Genomic DNA, 24,752 nt, shown 5'->3' on the forward strand with positions numbered 1-24,752 from the left:
TTGCACATGCGAAGGCCAAGGGGTTTGCTCAACAGGGTGAGCGAGCTGGCTGCGCGCAGCCCACCTCCGTTCCACCTGAAGCTGTGAGAAAACGTGGGAACATTAAAAATACATGTGTATGGCCTATATGCAGACGTGCGTGCATGTACACAAACACACACACACACACACACACACACACGGAGGACAGAAACAGGAGATGAGCCAGAGCACCTTTTATTTTGTGCCTGCTGAGAGCTGAGTGCCAGTCTAGCCCTGGGGAAGCCGCGCTGGACAGGCAGACAGGCCCCCTGCTCTCGTGGGAGACGGAGAGATGCACTCGTGCGCCCAGCACACGCACACTCGCTCTCTGCCCAGATGGGAGCAGATGTGGAGTTGGAGGCCCCTGGGCGGAAAGCTGATGCCCAGATATTTGAGAGTCACGGTCAGGGAAGAGATTCCTACTATTTTTAACCCTTCAACTTAAGTCCTGGGATCCTTGTTTTTACCCCTAGGTCTTCTGGCAGCGGGGACCGATAAAGGGCGAGTAACCATGTGGAGAAAACTGCTAGGCCCTCAGAGCAGCCGAGAGGCAGAGGGCAAGGACAGGTGGACCCTTCAGACCCCCACTGAGCTCGAAGGCAACATCACGCAGATAAAGGTACGAGCCACCAGGGTACTGGGCACTCTCACCCTCTGCCCTACAAAAGTGGAGGACGTGATGAGCTTTGACCTGTTTTTGTCAGTTTCTGTCAGGTATGCTAAAGACTATACACAAATAACAATAACATAGTTCGAAAGGCCTTTGGGCTTTCAGACTTGCGGGTCTGGGATTGTGGGCGTGTACATACCCATCCCTTTATCTCTGGCCCCTCTCTGTCTACCCCAAGAGCAGCTTTATCGAGATCTGTAGCAAACCAGTGTTTCTTTTGTATAGTCATGGTTTTGCACCCATCACCAACCTCTTAGACCACTGTCCACACCCGGAACGAAGGCCTGTGCATGTCCGCAGTTGCTCCGCTCCCCGCTCCTCTGCGCAGACGCTCCTCTACTTTCTGTCTCTGTGGATTTGCCTGCTGTGGGCACATTGTAGAGATGGAAGCGTAAACCTGTAGCTTTCTGTGTCTGGCCTCCGTCCCTGACATCGTGTTTTCCACCCGTGTGGCCACGCCTGACAATACTGCCTTGCTTTTGCGGCGGAGCCACTCCCGGGGCAGGGGCTGGCCACCCTCCACTGTCCTGCCCTCTATCCACGGATGCTTGGGTTGTTTCCACATTTGGACTTTTGTGAACCCTGCTGCTGTGAACATTCGGCCACATGTTTCTGTGTGGATATATGATGTCATTTCTCTTGAGCATATGCTTTTTTATCTATAAATTCTGTTTCGCCGGTGATGGTCTGTATTTGGGGAGTTACTGTGTCACTCCTTCTGTTCCTTCCTTTGAATGTGTTTGTAGTGGCTACTGTGAAGGCTTCAACTGTTGGCTCTGACATCTCGGCCTTCTGGGCCATTTCTCTGACTTGATTTCTCCTCCTGGGTTTATATCATACTCCCCTGTTTTCCCTGGCTCTGATTTTTTTGTTGAAAACCGGACCCTTGAGGTAAAAAATTGTGTCAAGTCTGTGATAGTGACCCTCTTGCTGCACTCGCCTCTAGGGCTTGTGGCCTTGTTGGCTTATGTGCTTACCGGCTGGAGCACTGCAGTGGCGTCTCTCTCCCCTGTGGTGGGAAGCCTCTGACATCACTTCTCGGAGGGCCGGCCTCGGGCATGTGGGTGGTCCCCAGAGGCAGCAGTGGCTCCAGGGCTCCCTGACTGTCTTCTCTCTGACCTGGTGAGCTTTCTGCCTCTGTGGGTCAGCCTCCCCCAGCTCGATGGCCCTGTTGTTTTCTGCAGTGACCCAGGAATTTGCTTGCCCCACAGTCCAGTCCTGTCAGATTTGGACAAGCGTGGTCTTAGAGCTCTGTGTTTAAGGTTGGTTTTGACGCGGGAAGGCTCCAACTAAGTATGTCCTTCTCCAGTTCCCTCTGGTCCATGGTCAGGCCTGCCGTTGAGCTTATAGCTCTCAGAAAGCTTCCGCCTCCTCCTGACGCTCTCTTCAAGAGCCCCACTCTCTTCCAGAGCATCCTTAGGCTTGGACTTACCCACATTGTGTTTCAAACGAAGTCACTTCCTTTGGGGAGCCCATCAGAGCTCTCTCTTCCTATGGACTGCCTCACCCCTTGGGGGAAAAGGTCTGAATCACTGCTCCAGAGCTTCGGAGTGGTGGCCGCCTCTCGGAGCCTGTGTAGCGTGAGCCGGCGGGGGCCTGGGCATGCGGGCCCGGCGTTCTCAGGCACCGCATGAGGCTGAGGGACCCCACCCTCGCAACGTGGAGTTGGGGGAGTGAGAGGCTGTACCCCGAGCTGGGTGCTAGACAGGGAGCAGAGCTCTTGGCCACGCCTGCCCAGGGGGAGCTCCTGCAGGCTGAGTTGGGAGGCTGGAGGCAGGGGCCTAGAGGCTCCGGTGCCACGGGCACTGCTGTTCTTACCAGATTTAGCAGGTTTTCCTGGGTAAGTGTTGCTTCATTTGCCTCACGCCTGATTTCCAGAGCACTAGATGGCTGTTTCCTCGTACTTTCCCCCAGTTCTGTCTGTTCGGGCCTCTGCCCTGCCATCCAGGCGGCTCTCTCAGACCTGCTGTGTGTAACCCTCCCAGACCGAATCCGCCTAATCCCACGAGTCCTGAAAGGAGTCCTAAAAGGGAGCCGTACCTAGGAAATCATTGAGGGCACCAGAGAGCACTGTAGGGGGCACCTTTAGCTCCGTATCTCAGTTCTGGACGAGTTAGTGAGTTACATATCTTAATTAGTTCAAATAAGTGACTAAAAAATAGCACCGAATATCATCAGATCTGCAGAGAAAGTACGGCTTTCTCGGGTTTGAAGTAATAGGAAGAGCCACACAAATTACCCTAAAGGATGTGAAAGAGGAGCCGGGTACGTGATGGCACGTATGTGCTCCCTAAGAGACACCTTAGTGCTACACGTGTTACTCCTTCCCAAGTGAGCATAGAGATCTCGTCTACAGCCGGTAAAAATAATGACTTTTTTTTTTTTTCCTGAGAGAATTCAACAAAATAAAGTCTTCTGGGAGGACACATGGCTGAGGAAAAAATGTATAGGAAATCAGAACACTTCTGTATCCCAAACCAGAATATAGAGAATATGTCTCGACCCTATAGCAAGTAAAACAGTGCATGCTCACTCAGGAATGGCTAAACGTACCCATGGATTGGAGTCGGAAACCCCAGAGCAGACGGAGATAGATGGGGGAGTTTGACGTGGAATTATGAAAGTGGCATTGCACATCACCTGGGGGAGCCGGGCAGTTCGGTACATCCTGTCAACTCGCTGTCCACTTATAAAACATAAACATCCCGAAGTTAACTGCTACTCAGAGCAGATGTATCAGCATCTGCCGGTTGCATACCACTTGGGTGTCTGTATTTTAGAATTTCGGTAAAGTGCATACTTTATGCTTGTAAGTTTTTACATTCATTTACACAACGAGAAGGAGCAGCGCTAGGACGGTGGCTGACGGACACCTGTGTGTATCTCACTTTCCGGCCTGCCCCTGCCTCCTGCTCTTCCTCCTGTCTCTGTGTCTGGCGGAACGCAGTGGGGCTCCCGGAAGAACCTCCTGGCCGTGAACAACATCAGCTCCGTGGTGATCCTCCGCGAGCAGGCCATGTCCTCACACTTCCACCAGCAAGTGGCCGTGGTGCAGATGTCCCCAAGCTTACTCAGCGTGTCCTTCCTGTCCACGGGGGTGACGCATAGCCTGCGCACAGACACGCACGTCAGCGGGGCGTTCGCCACCAAGGTGACTGTGAGGGTGGCCTGGGCTTGACAAAAGGCCTGGCTGGTTGTCTGGGTCGTTTGGGGTGGTAAGGGGGGCACGCGGCAGGTTGCTTTTTAATTTCTATGATTCCTTTAAGGATGCCATTGCTGTCTGGAATGGGAAACAGGTGGTGGTCTTCGAGCCTTCTGGAGCCACGTTACGGACTGCAGGTGGGAGTCTTATCCCGCGGGAGGGGCTCACAGCACCTGTTTTGTCTTCTGACCATCTGCGGGGGTGTTGGTGCCTGCGGTGGGGGCAGGGGCCTGGCACAGGGCCACCAGGAGCCCCTTGTGTCAGTCCTTATGCCTGTGCTCCGGCCCCATCCTGCTGGGCATCACCCTACTGGGGCCAGCCACGGTGGCTGAGAAGCCCTCCTGGGCGCTTGGACAATGAAACAGCTGGGAAATAAGGCTAAAGGGGCATTAACCCTCCACAGTAGTTTTCAGGGAAGGAGGCTGGTACACACCCAGCTTCTGAACTGGTTCCAGGCCAGACAGAGCAGTGAACCCCACGGCATCTTGACCAAGGCCAGCCTCTGTCTGGAAGTTTGAGGACAGATCTCTAGAGGTGCCCCGTCAACCTCCGTCTCCTGTCCCAGTGGGCCACCGTGACCCACCCTCTTCAGCACACTCCTGGGGGAGTGACTGGGGGCTGCTGGATCAGTGGCCACAAACCGGACAGATGTTTGCTATCTCACAGCTGTAGAGGTCAGAAGTTCACACTCTGGTTTCCTAGGCCAGATCAAGGCTTCGACAGGCTGCTCTGCCTCTTGAGCTCTGGGAAACCTGTCCCTTGCCTCTCTCTGTGTGCAGTGGCCATCCTTGGCCAGGTTGCATTGTTCTGGTATCTACCTCCCTATCACCTTGTTCCTGTCTTGTCCACCTCCCTCTTATAGGAGCACTCACGATTGCATTTAGGGCCCACCTGAGTAATCCAGGACAATCCCCCATCTCAAGACCTGCCCATCTTTGGCCATATACTAGCATTCACAGGTTCCAGGGACCAGAGCCTGATAGCTCCGGGGGTCTCATGCAGCTTACTGTAATGACCCCCTGGACACGCCCTTGCCAGCAATCCTTCTGTACAGTTCTTCTGTTTTCCCACACTGACTCCGCAGGCCCAGTCATCATGTGCCCTGAAGGGCTCCCATTGTGGGTTTGTCAGAGAACCCCTTGCCTCCCGGGGGCTGTTTCTCCACTGGTTGTCACCCATCGCCCCATCGTCCCTCCTTTTATCCTCTTACACTTCATTGCCTAAAGTTTTCTTGTCCCATGTTTCTTGCTCCGCCTTGTATTATGCCCATGATTAATGTTTCCTCGCCCAGTGTGGACCCCCAGGGCCAGGCTGAAGTTCTTGTCCCCTCAGTAAGACAGCACAGCGGGTGCTAGGGTGCTTCCTGTCGTGTGTGTGATTGTCTCCCTGGCTGGATAAGAACCCATCTAGGGACAGAGGCTAGGGCTGGTGACCTCCAGAGGCCCCCCTAAAAACCTATGCTGCCCCAGACCGCACATGCAGTGCTAGTCAGATGGGAGAGGCGGCTCATGACCGGGCCAGGGAGCCTGGGGCCGCATCCCTCTACCTGCCCTGGGCCTGCGTGCCATCCCTGTGCCTCGGGGCCTCGCTCTCCTCATCTATGGGACTCAGGAAACGCAGCCCTCACGACACCATCTGAGCACACGTGGAGAGACGGGCCGCTGCCACATCACGTTTCTCTCTCGTGCTAGGAACCTTCCTGTGCGAGTCTCCTGTGTTAGCCATGTATGAGGACAATGTGTACACCGTGGAGCCAAACCGAGTTCAAGTTCGAACCTGGCAGGTAAATCGCTGCTCTGGGGCGAGTGGGCTTGGAGAGAAGAGCCCTAAAGTCCGTTTCTAAACCGAGCCAGAGCCGCTTACTGACTTACTCACAGCCCCCCGCCAGCTGCTTGCTGGTCCCCCAGGGCTCTGGGCCAGCGGGTGCACCGGCTTCCGGCCCCTGCGAGGTCGGGAGGCGGCCGGGCCTCGCACAGTGAGGAGGACAATCACTGGGTGTTGTGTGCTCCGTTTGGAAGAGGGGAGGCGTGTTTGCTGGAGTCAATGCCCATCCCCAGTGTCCATGAGCTCAGGACAGGCCTTTCCCTGCATGAGTCTGAGGGTGAGCCCTGGTGGGAGAGGAGCGTGGGCCTTGCAGGTGATCGGCTTGAACGCAGCCTCGCTCCCCCGGTAGCATGGAGTGGGAGGCCCCCGCCAGCAAGCATCCCTGACCCTGCAACTGGGGGGCTGACAGGCTGCATTACTTTCCTGAGCCTGCCGTAACGAAGTACCACAGATGGGGGCCTTCAAGCAATACAAATTTATATTCTCATGGTTTAGGAGATCAGAAGTGCAAAATCCAGGTGTGGGCAGGGCTGGCTCCTGAGGTTTTGAGGGTGCATCCATCTCAGGTTCTCCAGCCTCTGGCCATCGTTCTGTCTTTGCCTCTGCGATAACCCGGCGTGCTCCTTGGGTGTTTGTCTGGTTTTCTGTAAGGACACTTGTCCATGCATTTAAGGCCGTCCTCATCCAGAATAATCTCCCCTTGAGAACCTTAATTACATCCGCCAAGACCTCTTTTCCAAATAAGGTCACAGTCACAAGTTGTAGGTGGCTGTAGCTCTTGGGGGCCACCACCCAACCCGGTACATGCAGCAGTGCTCTGTGTCAAGGTCGGGAAGACCTTCACAGCCCTGGTTTCAGGTCTCTATGCCCTGCTTTGTCTGTCTCTGAGTTGTTCGCTAGGATCCAGCGTTCGGTTTCTGGAGGCTGCCGTACGCACACACCGTGTCCTTGTCCTTCCCTGGGGTTCTTCCTGGTAGGCCTCATAATGGGTCGGAGGTGCGACTGGGGGAGGCCCTGGAGTAGAGGCCTCATGTGGGGAAGCGGCACCTTGGGGGAAGGCACTGGGGGGCAGGGGGCTAGGCTGCTGGTCCTTGGCCTATGGGAGGTGGGAGGGGAGCTGGAGGGAAGGAGGCCGAAGCCCGCTGCTGCTGACAGTTGTCAGGAAAGTCTGCTGGGGACATATCCCCAAGGCCGGGAGGGGCCGTGTTAACGACCCAGGAAGGGCGCATTTCTGTGAGCAAGGCGACCTGCAGGCCCTGAAGGGTCAGGGGGCGGACAAGCACCGGGGAAGCGGCCCGTGAACCTTAAGTGGGAAGCTGCCAGCTATTGTACCAGCAACAGTGGGTTTATCCGGGAGTAGGGGAGAATTGCAGTCTGGGACGAGCCACCTCCAATAGGTCGAGAACCTCCAGGGCCCAGCAGCCTACCCCCGCTGCCCCCCACCACACCTTCCCCCAGGGGACCACTTCCCAGCAAGCTACAGCAAAATCACCCCAAGCCTGCAGGACCCAGGAGAGGCACTCTTCTGTGGGGGCGTATGAGCTGCTGTGAATGGAAGGTCCGCTGGAGCAAGCTGGGTGCTGCAGGCCTACTGGCTTCTCGCCGGCTGGGCTGCTGCGGGGGGAGGAGCACCCCTTCCTTCCTCCTACTGGGAGAGTGCCGGTGAGCCTTGAACAACTCGGAAGCAGGGGTGCTGACCCTCGTGCAGTCAAAACTCCATGTGGAACTGGACTCCCGAAAATCTGGTGACTGGACTCTATAGACAGCGCAGCCGGGGAGTGCACGTTTCATCCGTTCCTTATAGTCTGTATCGCGCTCTGATGACAACAAAACTGGGGGAAAGAAAAATCACAGGGAAGAGAACTAACTACCTTTACAGTCCTGCACTGTATCCAGAAAGAACGTCTGCGAGTAAGCGTGTGAATGGACAGCGCAGCTCAAACCCCTGATGGGCCAGAGGTCCAGCCGCTGCGCCCACTTGCATGGCAGGGGGTCTCTGCCTGCTGGGTTGGTGCCCAGCTAGGCGTGATGGTGCTGAGCGTGCCCCCTGCTGGCCTCCTGGCTCCGCTTTCTAAATGAGGTTTCTTTTTGTTAAGTTTCCCATTTCCCCTTTTTGACCGAGATCATTCTTTGAAAGCATCACTGATAAATCAGGTTTTCCATACTTAGTGGCGTTGTCCCTCAGTGCCGGGAAGGACTCTTCCATGTTGTCATGTCTGCTTCTTAGGCGAAGCGCATAACTTGATCCAGACCACTTAGGGCCAGATTCGAGTAACAACGAGGGTCAGGAGAGAGAAAAATCTCAGGTAGTCCAACTGAAAATGTGTATCTTTCCAATGCTGCAAGCCTTAGAGAGCATCTCCTTGTTGAGGACGTCATTTTTATTTTAAAGTTTGAAGAGATAACAAAATTCACACCTTAAAATAATGGCATAGAACAGTAAGTAACATGATAATTGTGTGATGGACCAGAGCCAGATGTGAGGGTAGCCAACCGAAATATTTCCTGGCCCTTACTCTAGTATAGGCGACATAGGTGAGAAAGGGTCTGTCTGTGAATCAAGCCCGGAGTCGTGTATGCCTGCTGCAGCCAGGAGAACAGAGCGGCGGCTGCCAGAGCGCACCGGGAGAGCTGAGCACGTTTGCCAGGATCAGCACAGGTGTTGAAAGGAAGCAGTAGATGGCAAACTCTGCGCAAAACAACAGAACTTCCAAGACGTCTTAAAACCATACTGTTATTTCAAGAGAACTCTGTGGAACCAGATGCATTCTCAGTTATACAGATAGAAAGTCGTGAATTCAGACACTATGACTTTGGATGGTAGTTCTTTTTTTTTTTTTTAAGATTTTATTTATTTATTTGACAGAGAGAGATCACAAGTAGGTAGAGAGGCAGGCAGAGAGAGAGAGGAGGAAGCAGGCTCCCCGCTGAGCAGAGAGCCCGTACTGCCCACCAGCGTGCTGAATGCACAGTTTGCAGGCCGCTCTGCCCTGCCCACTCAACCTCTGCACCCACCGGCGAAATTATGTGCTTACCATTTGCCGACTTATTACCAGCGCTGGATGTACGGTGGTGGCTGGCGTTGTAATTATGAAACAAACATACTGAAGAACATGAAGAAGGGGGGAAACCCGCCTGCAGTAAAAGTGGGGCGTCGACATATTTTTTTTTTTTTAAAGATTTTATTTATTTGACAGAGAGAGATCACAAGTAGATGGAGAGGCAGGCAGAGAGAGAGAGGAGGAAGCAGGCTCCCCGCTGAGCAGAGAGCCCGATGCGGGACTCGATCCCAGCACCCTGAGATCATGACCTGAGCCAAAGGCAGAGGCTTAACCCACTGAGCCACCCATGTGCCCCTATGAAATGCATTTGTATCAATAGGTGTCTCTGGATTATACTTTTGACAGGTAGGACAAGTGAGGTGGGCACTCATTAATATTTCCGCAGCCATGTTTGTTCATGAACACTATCATTTTGTCAGTAAACCAGTGGTTTTAATATACACAGGGTGGTAATTAGTGGGATGTTGGCATTTCTGGTGCAGCCAGATTATAACTTGGTCCAAACAATTTTCTTCTTATTAAGTTCACAGTTGTTAGATTTCTGCCATTGTCTTTCTTTTCTGGGGCCAACTGTTGGGTATCTCTTGGTCAGTTTTTCTAAATTGTCATTTGAAAGAATATCCCTTCGGAAAATGACAGCAGTCTAGCTATCAGTCTCCATGACAGCAGCATTTTTGGTGGAAATATCAGTACTGTGGTTTTCTTTGGCCTCCAGAGAGTCAAATCCTGAATGCCCAGGAACCTTAATGGCCAGAGCCACTGGCAAAAGTGCAGCCTCGAGGGCACCTGGCTGGTGCAGTCTGTGAGGCTTCCAACTCCATGACCTCGGTTCAGGTTATGATCTCAGGGTGGAGGGATCAAGCCCCATGCTGAGCTCTGCACTTAGCACAGAGTCTGCTTAAAGATTCCCTCTCTCCCTCTGCCCTTCTCCCTGCTCTCTCTCAAAAAAAAAAATAAAGTATGGCATCTAATAAATTTTGGATATAGGAGTCATCTTAAATTTTATCCCCTTTGAAGCTAATGAAACCTTGTTGATTCCTTAATATCCCCAAATCGTGGGCTACCCCAGAGGCCTACGATGGCCAGTATAAATGCGTTCAGCTTTGCCCCGGCTGACGTGCAGGCTCCAATACGGGTGCACAGTGGCCTGTTGGGCAGCGGTCACTGGCAAGGAGGTGCTGCCTCGATGTCCTCACAGGGAGTGGCACCAGCAGACCCAGCACGGTACTTAACCATTGTCTTCCTTCAAATACAAATCATCAGAAGCTGTGAAAATGAGCATGGGGTAGAGGAGTTGCCCGTAAATTGTTCTGGGGAGCCCAGGGTGATCTGGCAGCGCTCAGCAGTCCTGAGGAGTTACGTTTGCGTCCGGATATGGCCCTTGTTCTGAGATCAGGTGCGCAAAGCCCCGCGCCTGAGGTTGAGCACGCTGCACATTTTCTCCGGAGACTCGTCTCTTTGAGGGCGGAAGTCTGAACGGGTGCGTGTTGTATCCTGTGTGCAGGTTTGTGCAGCGGGAACAATCTTCCACCCGTTGTCACAACCTAGAGTCTGCAAAAAGCTGTCTTCCAGATCGGCTTTCCAGCTTTGTGAAAAGAGGGGTGCTGGCAGAGACACCGGGACACTGCTGGCTGTGCTTACCAACTGGAGCACTGAAGCTGCGCAGCAGGGGTCCGCTGTGCTGAAGATTCCACACGGATCCGCCGCCCAGAGTGCGGGAGCGTTGGAACAAGGGGGCTGAGGGATAACAGTCACTGCTCACAGGCCCTCAGCAGACCTCCGTCCCCAGCCACAGGTTTTTCTCAGAGGCCAAACAGGCATCTTACAGGGCCTAGTGCAGGGGATAATTAGTCCCTGAGCCGTGTAATCTGTTATGGGTCTGATGTCTTGAAGGCCAGGCCTTATTTGTAGGGTGCTCTTCTGGGGAGAAATTTTGCGGGATCGTTTGAATCTTGATGGGAGGTGCACTGCGGAGTCTGCCAGTGTGAGTTGAGGACTTTGCTTAGAAGGACACTGAAATAAAAAGAAAAAGGAAAAAAGAAAGAGGACAGTGGCTCATCCAATAAGGACAATTAACCAGGCAAGCCTGGAAACCCAAGGAGGGACGTGGGAAGCTGGGAGGCGGTTGTAAAGGACAAGTCCATTGGAGTGCACCGGACTTCCAAGAATGGTGGCTTCTCGCTGGCTGGGCTGTTGCTGGGGCAGGAGGAAAAGCTTCCTTCCTCCTGTTAGGTCTGTTAACTGGCCCGGAGTGGCGGTGCCGAGATAGCCCCCTGCTGGCCACCTTCTTTCATTTTAAATGAGGTTTGCTTTTATTACTTTTCACCGGGATCTGAACACGCTGAGAAAGCAGGACAGACCTACTCGGAAAGGAAGAGCTGCCTGCTGGGAAATATGGTCGCGGCCGTGCATCCTGGTTGTCTGGCCATGAGGGCCTCTGATAACAAGTGGCCTGGAGTTAAGTCTTGTTAATTTTTTAACTGAACCGTTCAGCGTGTGTGCGGCAGCGAACAGTAACTCTCGGGTTTTGGGAGCCCGGACCGCATGTCTCCAGACCCTTCTCCAGAGCAGGGCACTCCTGAGGACATAGACACACAAACCATGGTTATTGCTGCTCCACTGAGACGATGCTAGACGACTGCTGTTTACCTTCCAGCCGTCTAATGGGACTTCTGTCCAGGCAGGGAGGTAGAGCTCCACTCATCCCCGGAGTTTGATGCCTTTTCAGGCAGTGATTGTTGGACACCCCCTGGGGGGGCTCACTTACGGGGCTGGCAGTGGTGGAAGCAGAGGTGGTGGGAGATGAGGCAGGAGGGCCACCGGGCTGGACTGAAGGCCCTCGCCTCGAAGACAGTGGGGGTCGCGAAGCCTGGAGTGACGGTCACAAGCATTCTGGCTTGTTTCTTGGTTTTGTGTGATCTTCTCCTAGAAGATAACTTTTGTGTCCGTGTAGTGGGGAAGCCTGGGGGTGCTGGCCCACAGTGAGGTCAGTTAGGGGGCCACCAGTGAGGTGTGGAGACCTGGAGCCAGGCACAGAGCAGAGGGCAGAGGCCATGGTTGGGGACTGGTGAGTAGGTGAATGGCAGGTACTTACGGAGGGAGTCTCATAGGTTCCCAGAGCCGGTTCCGGGTGGTGGGGGCAGGGCTCCCCAGATACCACAGCATTCCCAGAATTCCCCTCAGTTGTGACACTATCCACCCAGAGACAGCGTCAGCCCCACAGGTGAGGGGCTCAGCCCGCCTGACCGCCCCCACCCCCTCCCCAGACGCCAGTCCCCAGTCCTGTGCTTCTGATCCAGCCTGCAGAGTGGAAGGTCCCTCCTTCTCGGGTTCTTCCAGTGGGCCAGAGTGGCTCACCTTGCTCAGGGACACATTTACTGGTTTATTGAGGCATGGGATAAAGGAGATGGATCAACAGTCCAAGGAGGAAAGGCACAGGGCAAGGTCTGGGGAGGGTACAGAGCTCCCAGTCCTTCCCAGGTGCCATTCCCCAACACCTCTGGGTGGTTAGCTACCTGGAAGCTTTCCGAACCCAGTCCTTTTGGGTTTTCATGGAGCTTGATTGCGTAGTCATGATTGACTAAATCATTGGCCATTGGTGATTGGTCACCTTGGGTGTGACCTGTCCCCTCCCTGGAGGTTGCAGTGGGACCAAGAGCTGAACCATCTGATCGGTGGTTGATTGTCTTGGCAGCTGCCCTGCGCTTGGGCGAAGACCCAAAGTCCCCTTTAGTAACAGAACAGAAGACACTGCTGTGGCCCTTATCCTGGGAAATTCCAAGGGTTTTAGCAGCTGTGAGCACTGGACACCACTGATCTTCCCCATGTAGCCTTAGAATCTGCAAGGCACTGGGTGCACCCGGGCCATCAGTAAGCACTGAGTGTCTGTGTGGTGCACAGGGTCACCTGTGAGTAATGTTCACGATCAGACGTGAGAGGCTGCACAGGCTGCTTTCCTCAATCCTCATTCTTCCCTTTTTCTCAGGGGACCGTGAAACAGCTCTTACTATTCTCTGAGGCAGAGGGGAACCCATGCTTCCTTGACGTCTGTGGAAATTTCCTGGTTGTGGGGACAGACCTGGCTCACTTCAAAAGCTTTGATCTTTCCCGAAGGTACAATTTTTGTTTAAAAGTACAGGCCTACTTGGAGGTACTATGGTTCGGTTTCAGACCACTGTGGTAGAGCAAATATGGCCATAAAGTAAGTGAGAGGAATTTTCTGGTTTCCCAGTACATGTAAAAGTTGTGTTTATTTCTGCTGCACAGTAACATTGTGTCAAAGAAATGCCCATGCCTTAATTAGAAATTTATGTTTTTGCTAAACCACACTACCCGTCATGCACACTCTCAACACACTGTCAGCACGGATCACAGGTCACCGTAACAAATCCAAGAATCACGAGAAGGTTCGAGTTGATGCAGACATGACCGAGATGTGACAGAGGCAGCAAGTGAGGAAATGCTGTTGGAAAAATGGCACTGACTTGCTCAACACAGCTTGTCACAGACTTCATTTTGTTAAAAAAAAAAAAAAAAAGTTGTGCATTAAAGTGGGGGATGCCTGCGCACATTTTAAAAATCAGTCAGGAGACAGAGAGGTGTGTAGAAATGAATAGGAGCTGGAAACTCACCCTCTTGTTCCACTAATTGTTTTTCATGACTGAATTTTTTTGTAACGTCTTATGTTTTGGCATAAATCCTTCTTAAAAAATATTTATCTACTTATTGGAGAAAGAGTGAGAAAGCAAAAGAGGGGAGGGGCAGAGGGCAAGGGAGAGCATGCATCCCAAGCAGCTGCATGCTGACTAGGGAGCCGCACGCGGGGCTCCGTCTCAGGACCCTGAGGTTGTGACCTGAGCTGACCCTTAACCAATGGAGCCACCCGGGCGCCCCTTGGCATAAATTCTTGGTCTTTGTATCCTGGGGGAGGGAGCAAACAGGATGACAGTTGAGCACGTAGAGCACAGGGTAGTTTTTAGGTGGTAAAAAATTTTCTATGTGGTTGTCAGAGCCTGTGGAACCTTATATCATGTAGTGAGCCTAAAATGTATGCCAAGTTCAGAGATCTTTTCGGGAATCCCAGGATGGAACACAGGACATGAAGGAACACTGCGAGTGTGCCAGAAACATGAGAAATGGTCTCCCTGTTTTGGGGATCGGAGGCTTGTTGACACTGTTGGCCTACAGTCACACACAGAGCTGCCTTGCAGTCTGCAATGCACCCTCCCCTGACCCTGGCCGTGGAACGACCAGCCCGCACCGGCGTTTGGGTGCAGAGGCGAAGGACTGGGTAGCCAATGCAAGTTTTGGGAGCCAGGACTTCACTGTTGGGAGGAGGTGACAGGTAAGCAGGGGGAGGAGGCGAGAGCAGCCGCATGGTGATGGGTTGAGTGAAAGTCACGTTTAGCTTAAGACAGACTCAGTTGGGTCAGATACCCCTACATCCGGCAGTCCGCATGCATGTCCTGGGCGTGTGCAGTGGCTGAGAGGTTGCAAGCGCACCCAGCTGCGGGTCTCCATGGCATCCTCCAACAGGAGGACCGGGCTCCTTAGAGACATCATGGGACTGAGGCAAGAAATGTGCCCATGAGCCTGGGGTCTGGGAAACTGTCCCAGCCCAGAAGAGCCAAAGGAGACAGGACTGTGAAATGTCATGTGGGGCCTGAGGGGCTCCAACGACAGAGGATGTTAGGGAAACACAGAGGAAGTGGGACTTCCGTGAAAACAATCGAGATGAGCCTCTGCTGTCCAGCCAGTACTTCTTGGAGCAGCAACCAGCTAGAACCGGCTAATGCAGGCTGCTCACTTGCAGCTCTGTGCCCCTGTCGCTGCAGCACACCAACGACAGCCAGTTCTGGCAGGACCAATGGGGACAAGAGCAGCTGCTTTTTGTGTCAGAAGAGTGGGGGAGGGTGTATATTTAATTTGTTCAGTAAACCTAGGAACTTTAAAAATTTACCCAGACAAATCTTGAATCATGTTTACACCTGGAAGTAATACAATGTTATTGTCAATTATACCTCAATTAAAAAATTTCATTTTAGGGGCGACCAGGTGGCTCAGTCAATAAACGTCTGCCTTCGGCTCAGGTCATGGTCCCAGTGTCCTGGAATTGAGCTCTATGTCGGGCTCCCTGCTCAGTGCAAAGCCTGCTTCTCCCTCTTCCACTTTCCCAACTTACATTCCCTCTCTTGCTGTGTTAAATAAATAAAATCTTTAAAATAATAATATATTTTTATTTTATTATGTTTTAAAGATTTCATTTATTTATTTGTTTGGGAGAGGGGAGCTTGAGCAGAAGAGGCAGAGAGAGAAGCGGTTTCTCTGCGGAGCAGGGAGCCCAATGTGGGGCTTGATCCCAGGACCCTGGGATCATGACCTGAACGGAAGGTACATGCCTCCCCAACTGAGACACCCAGGTGCCCCTCAATTTAAAAATTTAAAAAAGTTTAGGGGCGCCTGGGTGGTTCAGCGGGTTGGACCTCTGCCTTCAGCTCAGTTCATGATCTCAGGGTCCTGGGATCAAGTCCCGCATCAGGCTCTCTGCTCAGCGGGGAGCGTGCTTCCCCCTCTTTCTCTGCCTGCCTCTCTGCTTACTTGTGATCTCTGTCTGTCAAGTAAATAAATAAAATATTTTTTTAAAAATTTTAAAAATATATTTTTTAAAAGTTTAAGTTCGCCCTGTCTTCTGAGCTGGCCCCCTTCCCGGGTGTCCAGATCCCCAGAGCAAGCACGCCTCGGCCTTCGAGGAGCCCCGAGTTCTGTGAATGAAGGTTTCCAGTCACTCAAAGAGCCAGTCCTGGCACCCTGAGCTGCCCGCATGCGAGGAGGGTGGATGGCTGAGGGGCGGGCTTGTGCTTTGCCCTGAGACCCTTGTGTCCCCCCTGCAGGGAGGCGAAGGTGCACTGTGGTGACAAGAACCTGACGGCACTGATCCCGGGCACCGTGGCCGTGGCCTCACTCAGGTGTAATGCCAGCAGCAGCAAGATCAGCATCCTCCTCAGCAAGGTGGGCAGCATCGGCAGCGGCCGTCCCAGGACCTCCGTGTTACTGGGTGCCCTCATGGACCGGGCACCGTGGGTACTAGCCAGTGGTTGAACAGGAGAGCTCGGCCCCTCCCCATGGCTGAATAGACACCCATCTAAGAATGAGTCAACCTGCTACGTGGTGCTGGGCAAGCCACCAATCGGGAGGCTTCCTGAGGACTGTGACCCCGCCGCACAGAGGCACGGAGAATACAAGGGGGAGGCAGAGCCTGGCCTGGCCAAGGGTCTACAGTCCATGGCAGGGGCAAGGCCGAGGCTGGCACGGTTGGTGGGCTGCCACGCAGGAGCCAGCCTTGGCACAGGGCTGAGGCAGGAGAGTGAGGAAGCAGCTTTCTCGGATTGCTTCTCAGTGTGGGGGTGTGCACACATTTCCTGGGGGCCTGCCGCAGCCGTCCTGAGGGTCGGGATCGGCTGGTTCCAGCCCTCGCAGCAGTGTGGAGGTGGAGGGGAACCTAGTGACGCCCCTTTGCAGGGCTGATGGCACGTCCTGTCTCTGTCGAGTTAGAGGCATCAGAGGGCAGCAAGTGGGCCTGTAAAGACAAGCTTGAGTCTCAGAAGGGCAGTGTGGCTGGAAATGGGGGATCTCAGGAGGAAAAGAGCAGCCCTGCCAGCTGGAGCACCAAGACCGGACACGTGGAGAACGGTCACTGCATCCCGGGTGGACAGTCACTGATGCGGGCAGCTGGATGGCTGTGCCCGAGCACACGTGCACCAGAGCAGAAGCGGGGCGTGCAGGGGGGAAGGGAGGAAGCACCCCAGGATGGGGTGCAATCTCCGTGGTGCTGGGCAGGAGTGGGGACGGCACAGGGATGCCTGGCCGCGCGGGCCCACTTCTCCGGAACACAGTGACACTGAGCATTAAGAACACCTTTCCTTGTGCTGGATTTCTTGCCTGTGGTAAAAGAAAAAATGACAAAAAGAAGTTCAGGTAGCGCAAGGGAGCTGCAGGGAAAATCAGCTGCCACCCGCCCCCGCCGGCACTCCCATGGGGTTGGGGAGTGCCAGGAGCAAAGGGTCTGAATTCCCACAGGCAGGGTCTGGGGCCGGAGGCCGCGCACCTTCATCATCACCAACACATCTCCGGTCTGTCGCTCATCTTTGCTTGCGCTGGCTGTGTTCCTGGTCACTAGAAGCACATTCGTAGGTCCTCAGACCTGTTGATAATTTTGCGATTTTTCTGTTGCTCTCTACCTTACAGTATCCTCTTCTGTCTGAAATTTTGACAAATTCATTTTTTTTACCTTTCTTAAATACTCAGGCCCACTTAGCATTCTGCCATCTTCTAGAATAAAGCCTTGCACGGTCTACCTGAACTCTTGGCGTTTGTTGCCCGAGCAACCAAGCTGATTCCCTCTTTCCTATTTTTGTCACCTGCATGAGAACTGTTTTTTTGGGACCCAGACTCCCGCGTGTCCGTGTGGTCAGTCGACCTCAGCGAAGATGACGTCACTGCAGTCAGCACTGACCACAGCTGGATAGCGGGAGTCGAGCATTCATGACGCATTAGGATTTGTGTTCAGTGCTTGGAAATTACAAAGTAGTGATCGAGCAGGGGTCTCAGTGGGATGAAAGTAAGTCGATGTCCACATTAGGAATGCCAGAGTGGCCAGTGGGTCGTGGACATGACGCTTGTTCTCAAATCTGTAGTGTGTCAGCCCAGTGGTACTGTGAGCTCCCGTTTTTCTCTTCCCCCAGGCAGACAACAGCCCCGACTCCAGAATCTGCTTCTACGATGTGGAAATGGACACGGTGACCATCCTCGACCTCAAGACGGGGCAGATTGATCAGCGGGAGACATTGTCCCTCAACGGCCAAGAGACCAAGAAGTAAGACTGTGATCTGGGAGGGGTTTATGGGAAATGCTGACACTGCTGTTGAGTTACTGGTCAGCTCCCGGGAAGGTTGCTGAGCTGTGCTCCAGAGCTCGGGGACCCTGGTAGTTACCAGGACCCCAAACGGGTAGGACAGCCAATATGCCCGGGCCATGGGGATGGACTCGAGCCTCTGAGGTCCTGGAATTATCCGGAAGAACCGGGCTTCTGGAAGGTGGTGGTGGCCAGAGCTGAGTCTCAGGGAGGGCGTGGCGGTCACTCAGCTGCCAGCGCCTGAGAAGGGAGGGATTCTATGTGGGTCAACATCGTATTTCTAGAGAAATAGCGCGCACTCTTCAGGATTTCATGGTCGTCATTCCTTCTGCCGCAGGGAAAGTCCACCCTGCTCTGTGGAGGGCGCCCATTTGGTTCTGCAGGAAGGGACGCCTGAGGACCGTGGGTGCTGCTCTGGGCACGGGGTGGAGCTGAAACCAGTGCTTCACCGAGCGCGTTGGCCACACAGTCCACGGCTGGCCTTGCTGGCTCCCGTTCCTTTTGCTCTGTCACAGCCCCCACCTCCTGGCCCAGCTCAAATCCTTTTCCAGAACCTTCTTTCTCCTGGTGGCTTAAACTGACTGCTGCTGGTGGTCCCACCTGGACACCCCACCCCACTTCTCTCCAGCCTTGCTCTGTTCTAGGGCTCCAGATGTCCACAGGAACCAGTTGCCATCACTGGAGCGCCATTCCCCAGAAGCTGTTCTTGTCCGCCCTGCTCACTCTTCGTGGTCACCTGGTCTGAAACCTTTCCCTCAGTCCCCCGTCTGTGACTCATCCCGTGTTCCTTGTTTGAGCTGTGTCTTAGACTTGCCCTCCACCCTCCACCTCTGAGCTACATCCGGCCCATCCTGTCACTTCTCCAGAGGCGGTGGGACAGTGCGCAGCCTCCCCTCAGACGCCTGTCTTCTGAGATCCGACCCTTCCTTTGCCTCCGGACACAGCTCGTCTGTGGGCAGCACTGCAGCGCCTGGGCCCCAGGTCGCCCCAGCAGCCCGCACGGCAGGAGCCCTCCATGGCGGCGGCTGCAGAGCTCCCTGGCAAGACTCCGCGGGGCCTCTCGACCAGCTCACTTCAGTCTGGGTGTCCTCAAGCAGGCTGTGCGCAGGGTGCTGAGCAGAGCGGCTCCTGAGCCAGCCGCCTAGGCGGTGCCCGTTGGCCTGCTGACGCCGACCCGGATCCCTGGCACGCGCTTCCAGAGGCCGCGAACACGGGTGCTCCTCTCGGCTCTCAGGACTCGTGCCGGGCCTTCTCTTACAGGAGCCATGCCTTCATGGATGAGAAGCTGACGGATCTCATCCCCGTGAACCATTTCTGGGACCAGAGCGAGCCCAGGCTGTTTGTGTGCGAGGCCGTGCGGGAGGTGCAGGGAGACCAGCAGCAGCCCAGGGACAAGAAGCCATCCACTGAAGACAGTCCCAGCCCGACGGTACGGTAGCCACACCGCCTTTGTATCTAGTCACAGGGGGCTAAGGGGGCTCATGATCCTCCCGCTGTGCTTTATGGGGAAGTTCGGGGGCAGGTGGTGCCTGGAGCAGAATGCCACCTTGAGGCCGCCTGGCCTGCGTCCCCCTCTGGGTTGGCCCGGCCCTCTTTGTCTGGTCTCACTCATACTGTCCTGTTTTCAGTTTTCCTGTTACGTTGAGTGTGGCGTATTTCTGTCTGGGGCCCAGCCCGTGACCAAAAGTGTTATGGAGCTAAGCCATGGTGGGGGCCTGTCTTGGGGCTAAGTCAGCCGACTATCACTCTTCCCACCAATGGGGCTGATTCCCGCTGCATTGGCCTCCTTGCCTGCTCTCTGGCCTCCACCCTGACCAGACTCCCCGGCTCTGCGGGGCATGCCTCCCCCAGGAGGGCCCAGGACTCCAACACTGTCCAGACTCATGCTGTTGGAACGTCTGTGCTCCCTGGGAAGGCCCAGCAGCCAGCTGGGCCTCCTGCTATGGTCTTGTTCCGGAGGGGTCCATAGTAGGTTCCCTGTACGTCAGCAAGGGCAGCTGGCCCGCTTGCACTGGCCAACTTGTCTCCCTACCACAGGGTGGGGGGAGCGGGGGCCCCAAGATGGTCAGCAGTCATGCCCTGAGACTTTTGGAAGCAGATCCGATCCTTGGCTCCGAAACGCCGAGTGGTAAAACACGCAGAGCAGGAGTCTCTGGTGTCTCGCTCCGGAAGTGAGAGGCAGGCACACGCGGGGACTTCTCCCGGAAGAGGGTGTCAACCCCAGGCAAGCGAGGAGGGCGCGTGCTGATCTCCTGTGAAAGACACTTCCCGGCACTCTGGTCGGAGACTCTATAGGGCTCCTGTGAAGATGATGAGAAAGTGCGGGAACCGGCACAGCGACCTGGCACAACAACCTCCCACTGTTCTGGTCGGGCATGTTCCACTCACGCGGACGGTGCTGCTGCCCCAGGTCACACACAGCGGGACCCAGCCGAGCCCCCAGCCTCTTGGCTCCGTATCCCTTCTCCCTTCAAAGCAGAGGAGAAAATCATTCTGCTGTTGTTGGTGCTTTTAAAGATCGGTTTATTTATTTTTAGAGAGAGCATGTGAGCAGGGGAAGGGAGGGGGAAGAGAATCTCGAGCAGACTCCCCCTCTGAGTGCGGAGCCCCAGGCGGGGCTCTGTCTCATCACCCCCAAGATCATGACCTGAGCCGAAATCAAGAGGCGGAGGCTCAGCCGACGGAGCCCCTGGGCGCCACCGCTATTACAGATTTTTAAATGAGAGTCAAGGAACTGAACAGAAAAACCTGGAAACAGAGTTCTTTAGCTTCATTCACCAACTGTGATGGGAAGAATTAGCTTTTGCTGCAAGAAAATCCATGTGTGTGAAGGGCCTAGCCGCTCTCAGAATGCACAAGGCTCATCCTTCCAGAAGCGGGGAGTGGATTATCTGTGTACGACCGTGTTCGCCGGTTCCTCCTTTTTTCTCTGTTGTGTGTAAACATCCTAACCCTGAAAATAGGAATTAGATGCCGAACTGCAAACAACAGTTTCCCTCTCTCGCAGGCGGACGTGATGATTCTGTCCTTCTTCGTGACGGAGGAGCACGGCTTCTTGTTCCATGACAGCTTCCCCCGGCCTCCTGCCTACCAGAATCTTCTGGGGATTGAAGTGCCTCATTATTACTTCACGAGAAAGGTCGGAGCCCCATGAGCACAGGGCCGCGTTCTCAGGTCCTCCTCCCCTGTTAAGCAGGAGTTTACGGAGAGCCGCCAGGGTGCCCCGGCTCCCCTCCTGTTAAGTGAGGCGAGCCATCTGCTCTCATTCGTTCCCTAGAAGTCCAGCAGTTAGAAGGTTTCTGGGTCAGGAAACTTACAGGACTTGGCTTTGCCGTCAGGACAGGGTAGGGCTGAGGTGGAGGGTCCAGGATCCCCGGACTCAGGGCTAACGACTATGCAGACCCGCACAGTCCCGGCCCCAGGTGGTGGCCCTCTCAGGAGCCGCATCGCACATACTTGTGTTTAGTGGTAACAGATGGGGTTGTTAGCAGCCACACATGCACACTCCCAGCTCAGCTGTTTTGGATAAGTTCTTGGCCTTCTCTGGGCTTGGCCTCCTCGTCACCCTGGCCCCTAGAACCGTGAATGTCCCACGGCAAGGCTGCTGGGTGCCGCAGCTCTGTCCACACAGCCTGCCTTCCTTCCCTCGGTGTAAACCGTCCGTGCCACCACGACGTTGCCACACCTCCTTCTTACTTAGTGCTCCTTGGTCGTTTCCATTTCTCCTCAAGTTGAGAGCTCAAAAAGTTATGAAGACACTTAAGGTCCTTTCTATGACATTTCCCCATTACTTTTCCATCACAGATTGTGGTTTACTCCATACACTGACATGCCTCCTCTCTTCCCCCTCCTTTCCGCCTGCGTCCACCCAGCTCCTGGTCCCAGAGAGCAGGTGTGTGTGGCACGGCTCTGAGTGCCACTCCCCACCTACCATCTGTTCCCCGAACCTTGCCGTGTTCCCAGGGTCTGTTTTACTGTACTCTAAGCTGCACTTGTCCACCCGCTGGTCCTGTCTGCTTCCATGCCTTGGTCACCAGGCTTGATGGGGACCGCGGTATCACGGCAGCCCCTGGGTGGGAGCAGCACACCCGTGTCGCACCACAGAGCCCTCACCTGGCTCCAACTGTGGCACAAGCAGTGTTTGTCACAAGCACCCAGTGTGTGTGACTCAGGGAGTTTGTTCATCCGGATTGGCGATATAGGAAGTCTTTCCAATTTTTGTTTTGTTTTAAGGATTTTATTTATTTGACAGAGATCACAGGTAGGCAGAGAGGCAGGCAGAGAGAAGGGAAAACAGGCTCCCTGCTGAGCAGAGAGCCTGACTTGGGGCTCGATCCCAGGACCCTGAGATCATGACCTGAGCCAAAGGCAGAGGCATAACCCACTGAGCCACCCAGGTGCCCCGGAAGTCTTCCCAGTTTGACCTCTGATGTGGCTGTAACAGATGGCTTTGAAGCATTGTGTTTCTTTAATGCCGCCCTTCTTCAGGTTACTGGCCTGTATTCAAGGCCCTCAGCATGGGTCCAGGGGCTCTCCACCTACACGCTCGAGGTGTGGATGTGAGTCTGATCCCCACAGGGTCCCCAGCTCTGTGTCCTCCTCTCAGAACAGAGATGAGGCTCCAAAATGTGGGCAGCGGTGAGTGCATGTGGCAGGTGACCCACAGGCTGTCCTGTTTGTGTGAGAATTCCCAAGCGCAACCGCAGCGTGCCTGTTCAGTCAGAACTCAGCATCAGACGGAAGTCAGGCCTCTGCCCTATGCTTTGTGCGTACATCTTCTGGAAGTTCCCACTCAGTGTAAGCTCTGCAGCACTCAGCCTCCTCCTGACACGACCCAAACTGTGCTCCTCCACGAGCCCTAGATTCGAGCCACCCAGACGGTGGGCTGCCCCGGGTCCTTTGCTTATGCTCTGCTCTATACCTGGAAGAGTCTTGCCATCCACACCTGGGTCTGACAGATCCTCCCCGTGTTTGAAGGCCCAGGTTAAGTGCCCCCCTGACATGCTGACATGGGGGACCACAGGTGAACGGCAGAGGGAGAAGTGAGATGGGGGCTGCTGGGAACTGAGAGAGAGGCAGGGGTCACACAGCAGCAGCGGGATGAGATCAGGATTCCTGGGCCAAATTCCGCCGTGGTGAGTGGTTCCCCCAGAGGACCCTGCAAGTCTCAGCTGCCACTCAGATACCATCTGGGTGCTGGACAATTCAACTCAATTCTTTTTTTTTCCCCTTTTTTTTTTTTTTTTTACTGAAGTACAGTTGATATCTGAAGTTGTATTAGCTTCAGGTATACAACATAGTGACTTAACACTTCTGTCTACAGCTTTGTGCTCAACATGACCAACTCAGTCCTGACACCATCCACCCAGAGACAGCGGCAGGTCCCACAGATTAGGGGCTCAGCCCCACTCAACCGCCCCCACCCCAGATGCCAGGCCCCGGTCCTGTGCTTCTGACCACAGGCCACAGAGCAGAGGCTTCCTTGTCCTCTGGCACACTAGGAATCCAAGTTATTGTTTTAGAAGATTCTACCTGAAATCATATTGCCATCACTTAATTTTAAGACTGTGCCCAGGTGGGTCATGGAACTTCTTCCTAGGGCAGAACAGACCTGGGAGGCAGGCACCTGCATAGTCTTTTCATAACTATTGAGAAGGTGGCATTAGCAAGCGGCTCTGATGACCTTGAGCACCCTCAGACTTGCACTGCGTTTAGCAGGTCTGTGGTTAGGCGTTCACACCTGCCATGTCCATGCCTGCAGGCAGACCCGACACTGACGCAGCTCTCAAGGCAGAGACTTAGCGTAGGCATTTGCTTTCCACGAGCTGATGACCAACTGTGGCCTTTGTCATTCAGCCAGGAGAAGCAGACAGAGAAGAGCAGGGGGACTCAGGGTGCCCGTGCGTGGGCAGGAGACCCCTACGAGACTTCGTCGGGCTGGAGGACTGTGATAAGGCCACGCGGGACGCCATGCTTCACTTCAGTCTGTTCGTCACCGTCGGAGACATGGATGAAGCCTTTAAGTCTATCAAACTCATCAAAAGGTGAGGACTCTGCTCCCGGAGGTGTCAGGGGGATGTGCGTGGCTCTGGGGTCTGTCTTTAGGGTGCTATCCCTTTCCCACTGAGGTTCTGAGGATCAGTAACTCTTCTGTGACTGTGTCATGGTATATCTCATGGTTTGTCACCCGCGGAAACACCACCACTCTTGGGGATGCCAGGACCCCCCGGTGCGCTGTCACAGAACAGGTGTATTATGGGAGCACAACAGGGCACACAGAGCAGGTGAGCCCGGCTCGCCTCTACGGGGCTCCTGGGCTCTTGGGATACTGTTAGCTTGCTTTTTTTTTAAAGATTTTATTTATTTATTTGACAAGGAGAGATGGAGCGAGAGAGAGGGAACACAAGCAGGGGAAGTGGGAGAGGGAGGAACAGGCTTCCCACTGAGCAGGGAGCCTGATGAGGGGCTTGATCCCAGGACCCTGGGGTCAGGACCTGAGCCAAAGGCAGATGAACGACTGAGCCACCCAGATGCTCCTACTAGCTTGCTTTACCAGAAAGTGTTCACTGTTCTTCCTAGTCGCAGTTGCTAAATATTTGTAATGCCTGTTCCTCTGGGAATAAGTGCTACCAGACAGGAAGGTTTAAATAACAAACACTCAAAACAGTATAGTGAAAATGCAATTAATGTTGCTGTAAAAGAAATTTTTTTAAAAGAAAGTTTTTAAAGATTGTTTTTTAAAAGATTTTTATTTGAGAGAAAGAGAATGAGTAGGGGGTGGGGCAGAGGGAGAAGCTGGAGCCTGATGCAGGACGCGATCCCAGGACCCCGAGATCATGACCTGACTAAAGGCAGACGCTTAACCGAGCCACCCAGGCACCCCTGTTTATTTATTTTAGAGGGAGAGAGAAAAAGCACTCGTGTGCATGGGAGAGGGAGAGGGAAAGTAGACACCCCACTGAGTGCGGAGCCATATGTGGGTCCAATCCCAGGACCCTGGAGCTCACTGCCTGAGCCGAAACCAAGTCAGCTCAACTGACTGTGCCACCCAGACACCCCTTT

At 54.2% G+C, this 24,752-nt stretch overlaps 1 protein-coding gene across 4 annotated transcripts in view; it reads left to right on the plus strand.

The window, feature by feature from the left end:
* The window catches only part of IFT140 (intraflagellar transport 140), a 71,903-nt gene that overhangs the window by 14,123 nt on the left and 33,028 nt on the right, over positions 1 to 24,752 (plus strand). For all 4 annotated transcript variants that reach the window (XM_059415721.1, XM_059415722.1, XM_059415720.1 and 1 more), the window contains 10 exons: positions 495 to 640; positions 3,639 to 3,842; positions 3,958 to 4,030; positions 5,585 to 5,676; positions 12,765 to 12,892; positions 15,670 to 15,787; positions 17,521 to 17,651; positions 18,951 to 19,119; positions 20,698 to 20,829; positions 23,547 to 23,734. In XM_059415721.1, the coding sequence (XP_059271704.1) occupies positions 495 to 640; positions 3,639 to 3,842; positions 3,958 to 4,030; positions 5,585 to 5,676; positions 12,765 to 12,892; positions 15,670 to 15,787; positions 17,521 to 17,651; positions 18,951 to 19,119; positions 20,698 to 20,829; positions 23,547 to 23,734 (1,381 nt within the window). The remainder of the gene's footprint in view (positions 1 to 494; positions 641 to 3,638; positions 3,843 to 3,957; positions 4,031 to 5,584; positions 5,677 to 12,764; positions 12,893 to 15,669; positions 15,788 to 17,520; positions 17,652 to 18,950; positions 19,120 to 20,697; positions 20,830 to 23,546; positions 23,735 to 24,752) is intronic.

Source organism: Mustela nigripes, chromosome 11, assembly GCF_022355385.1.
Source record: "Mustela nigripes isolate SB6536 chromosome 11, MUSNIG.SB6536, whole genome shotgun sequence".
Lineage (NCBI taxonomy): Eukaryota > Metazoa > Chordata > Mammalia > Carnivora > Mustelidae > Mustela > Mustela nigripes.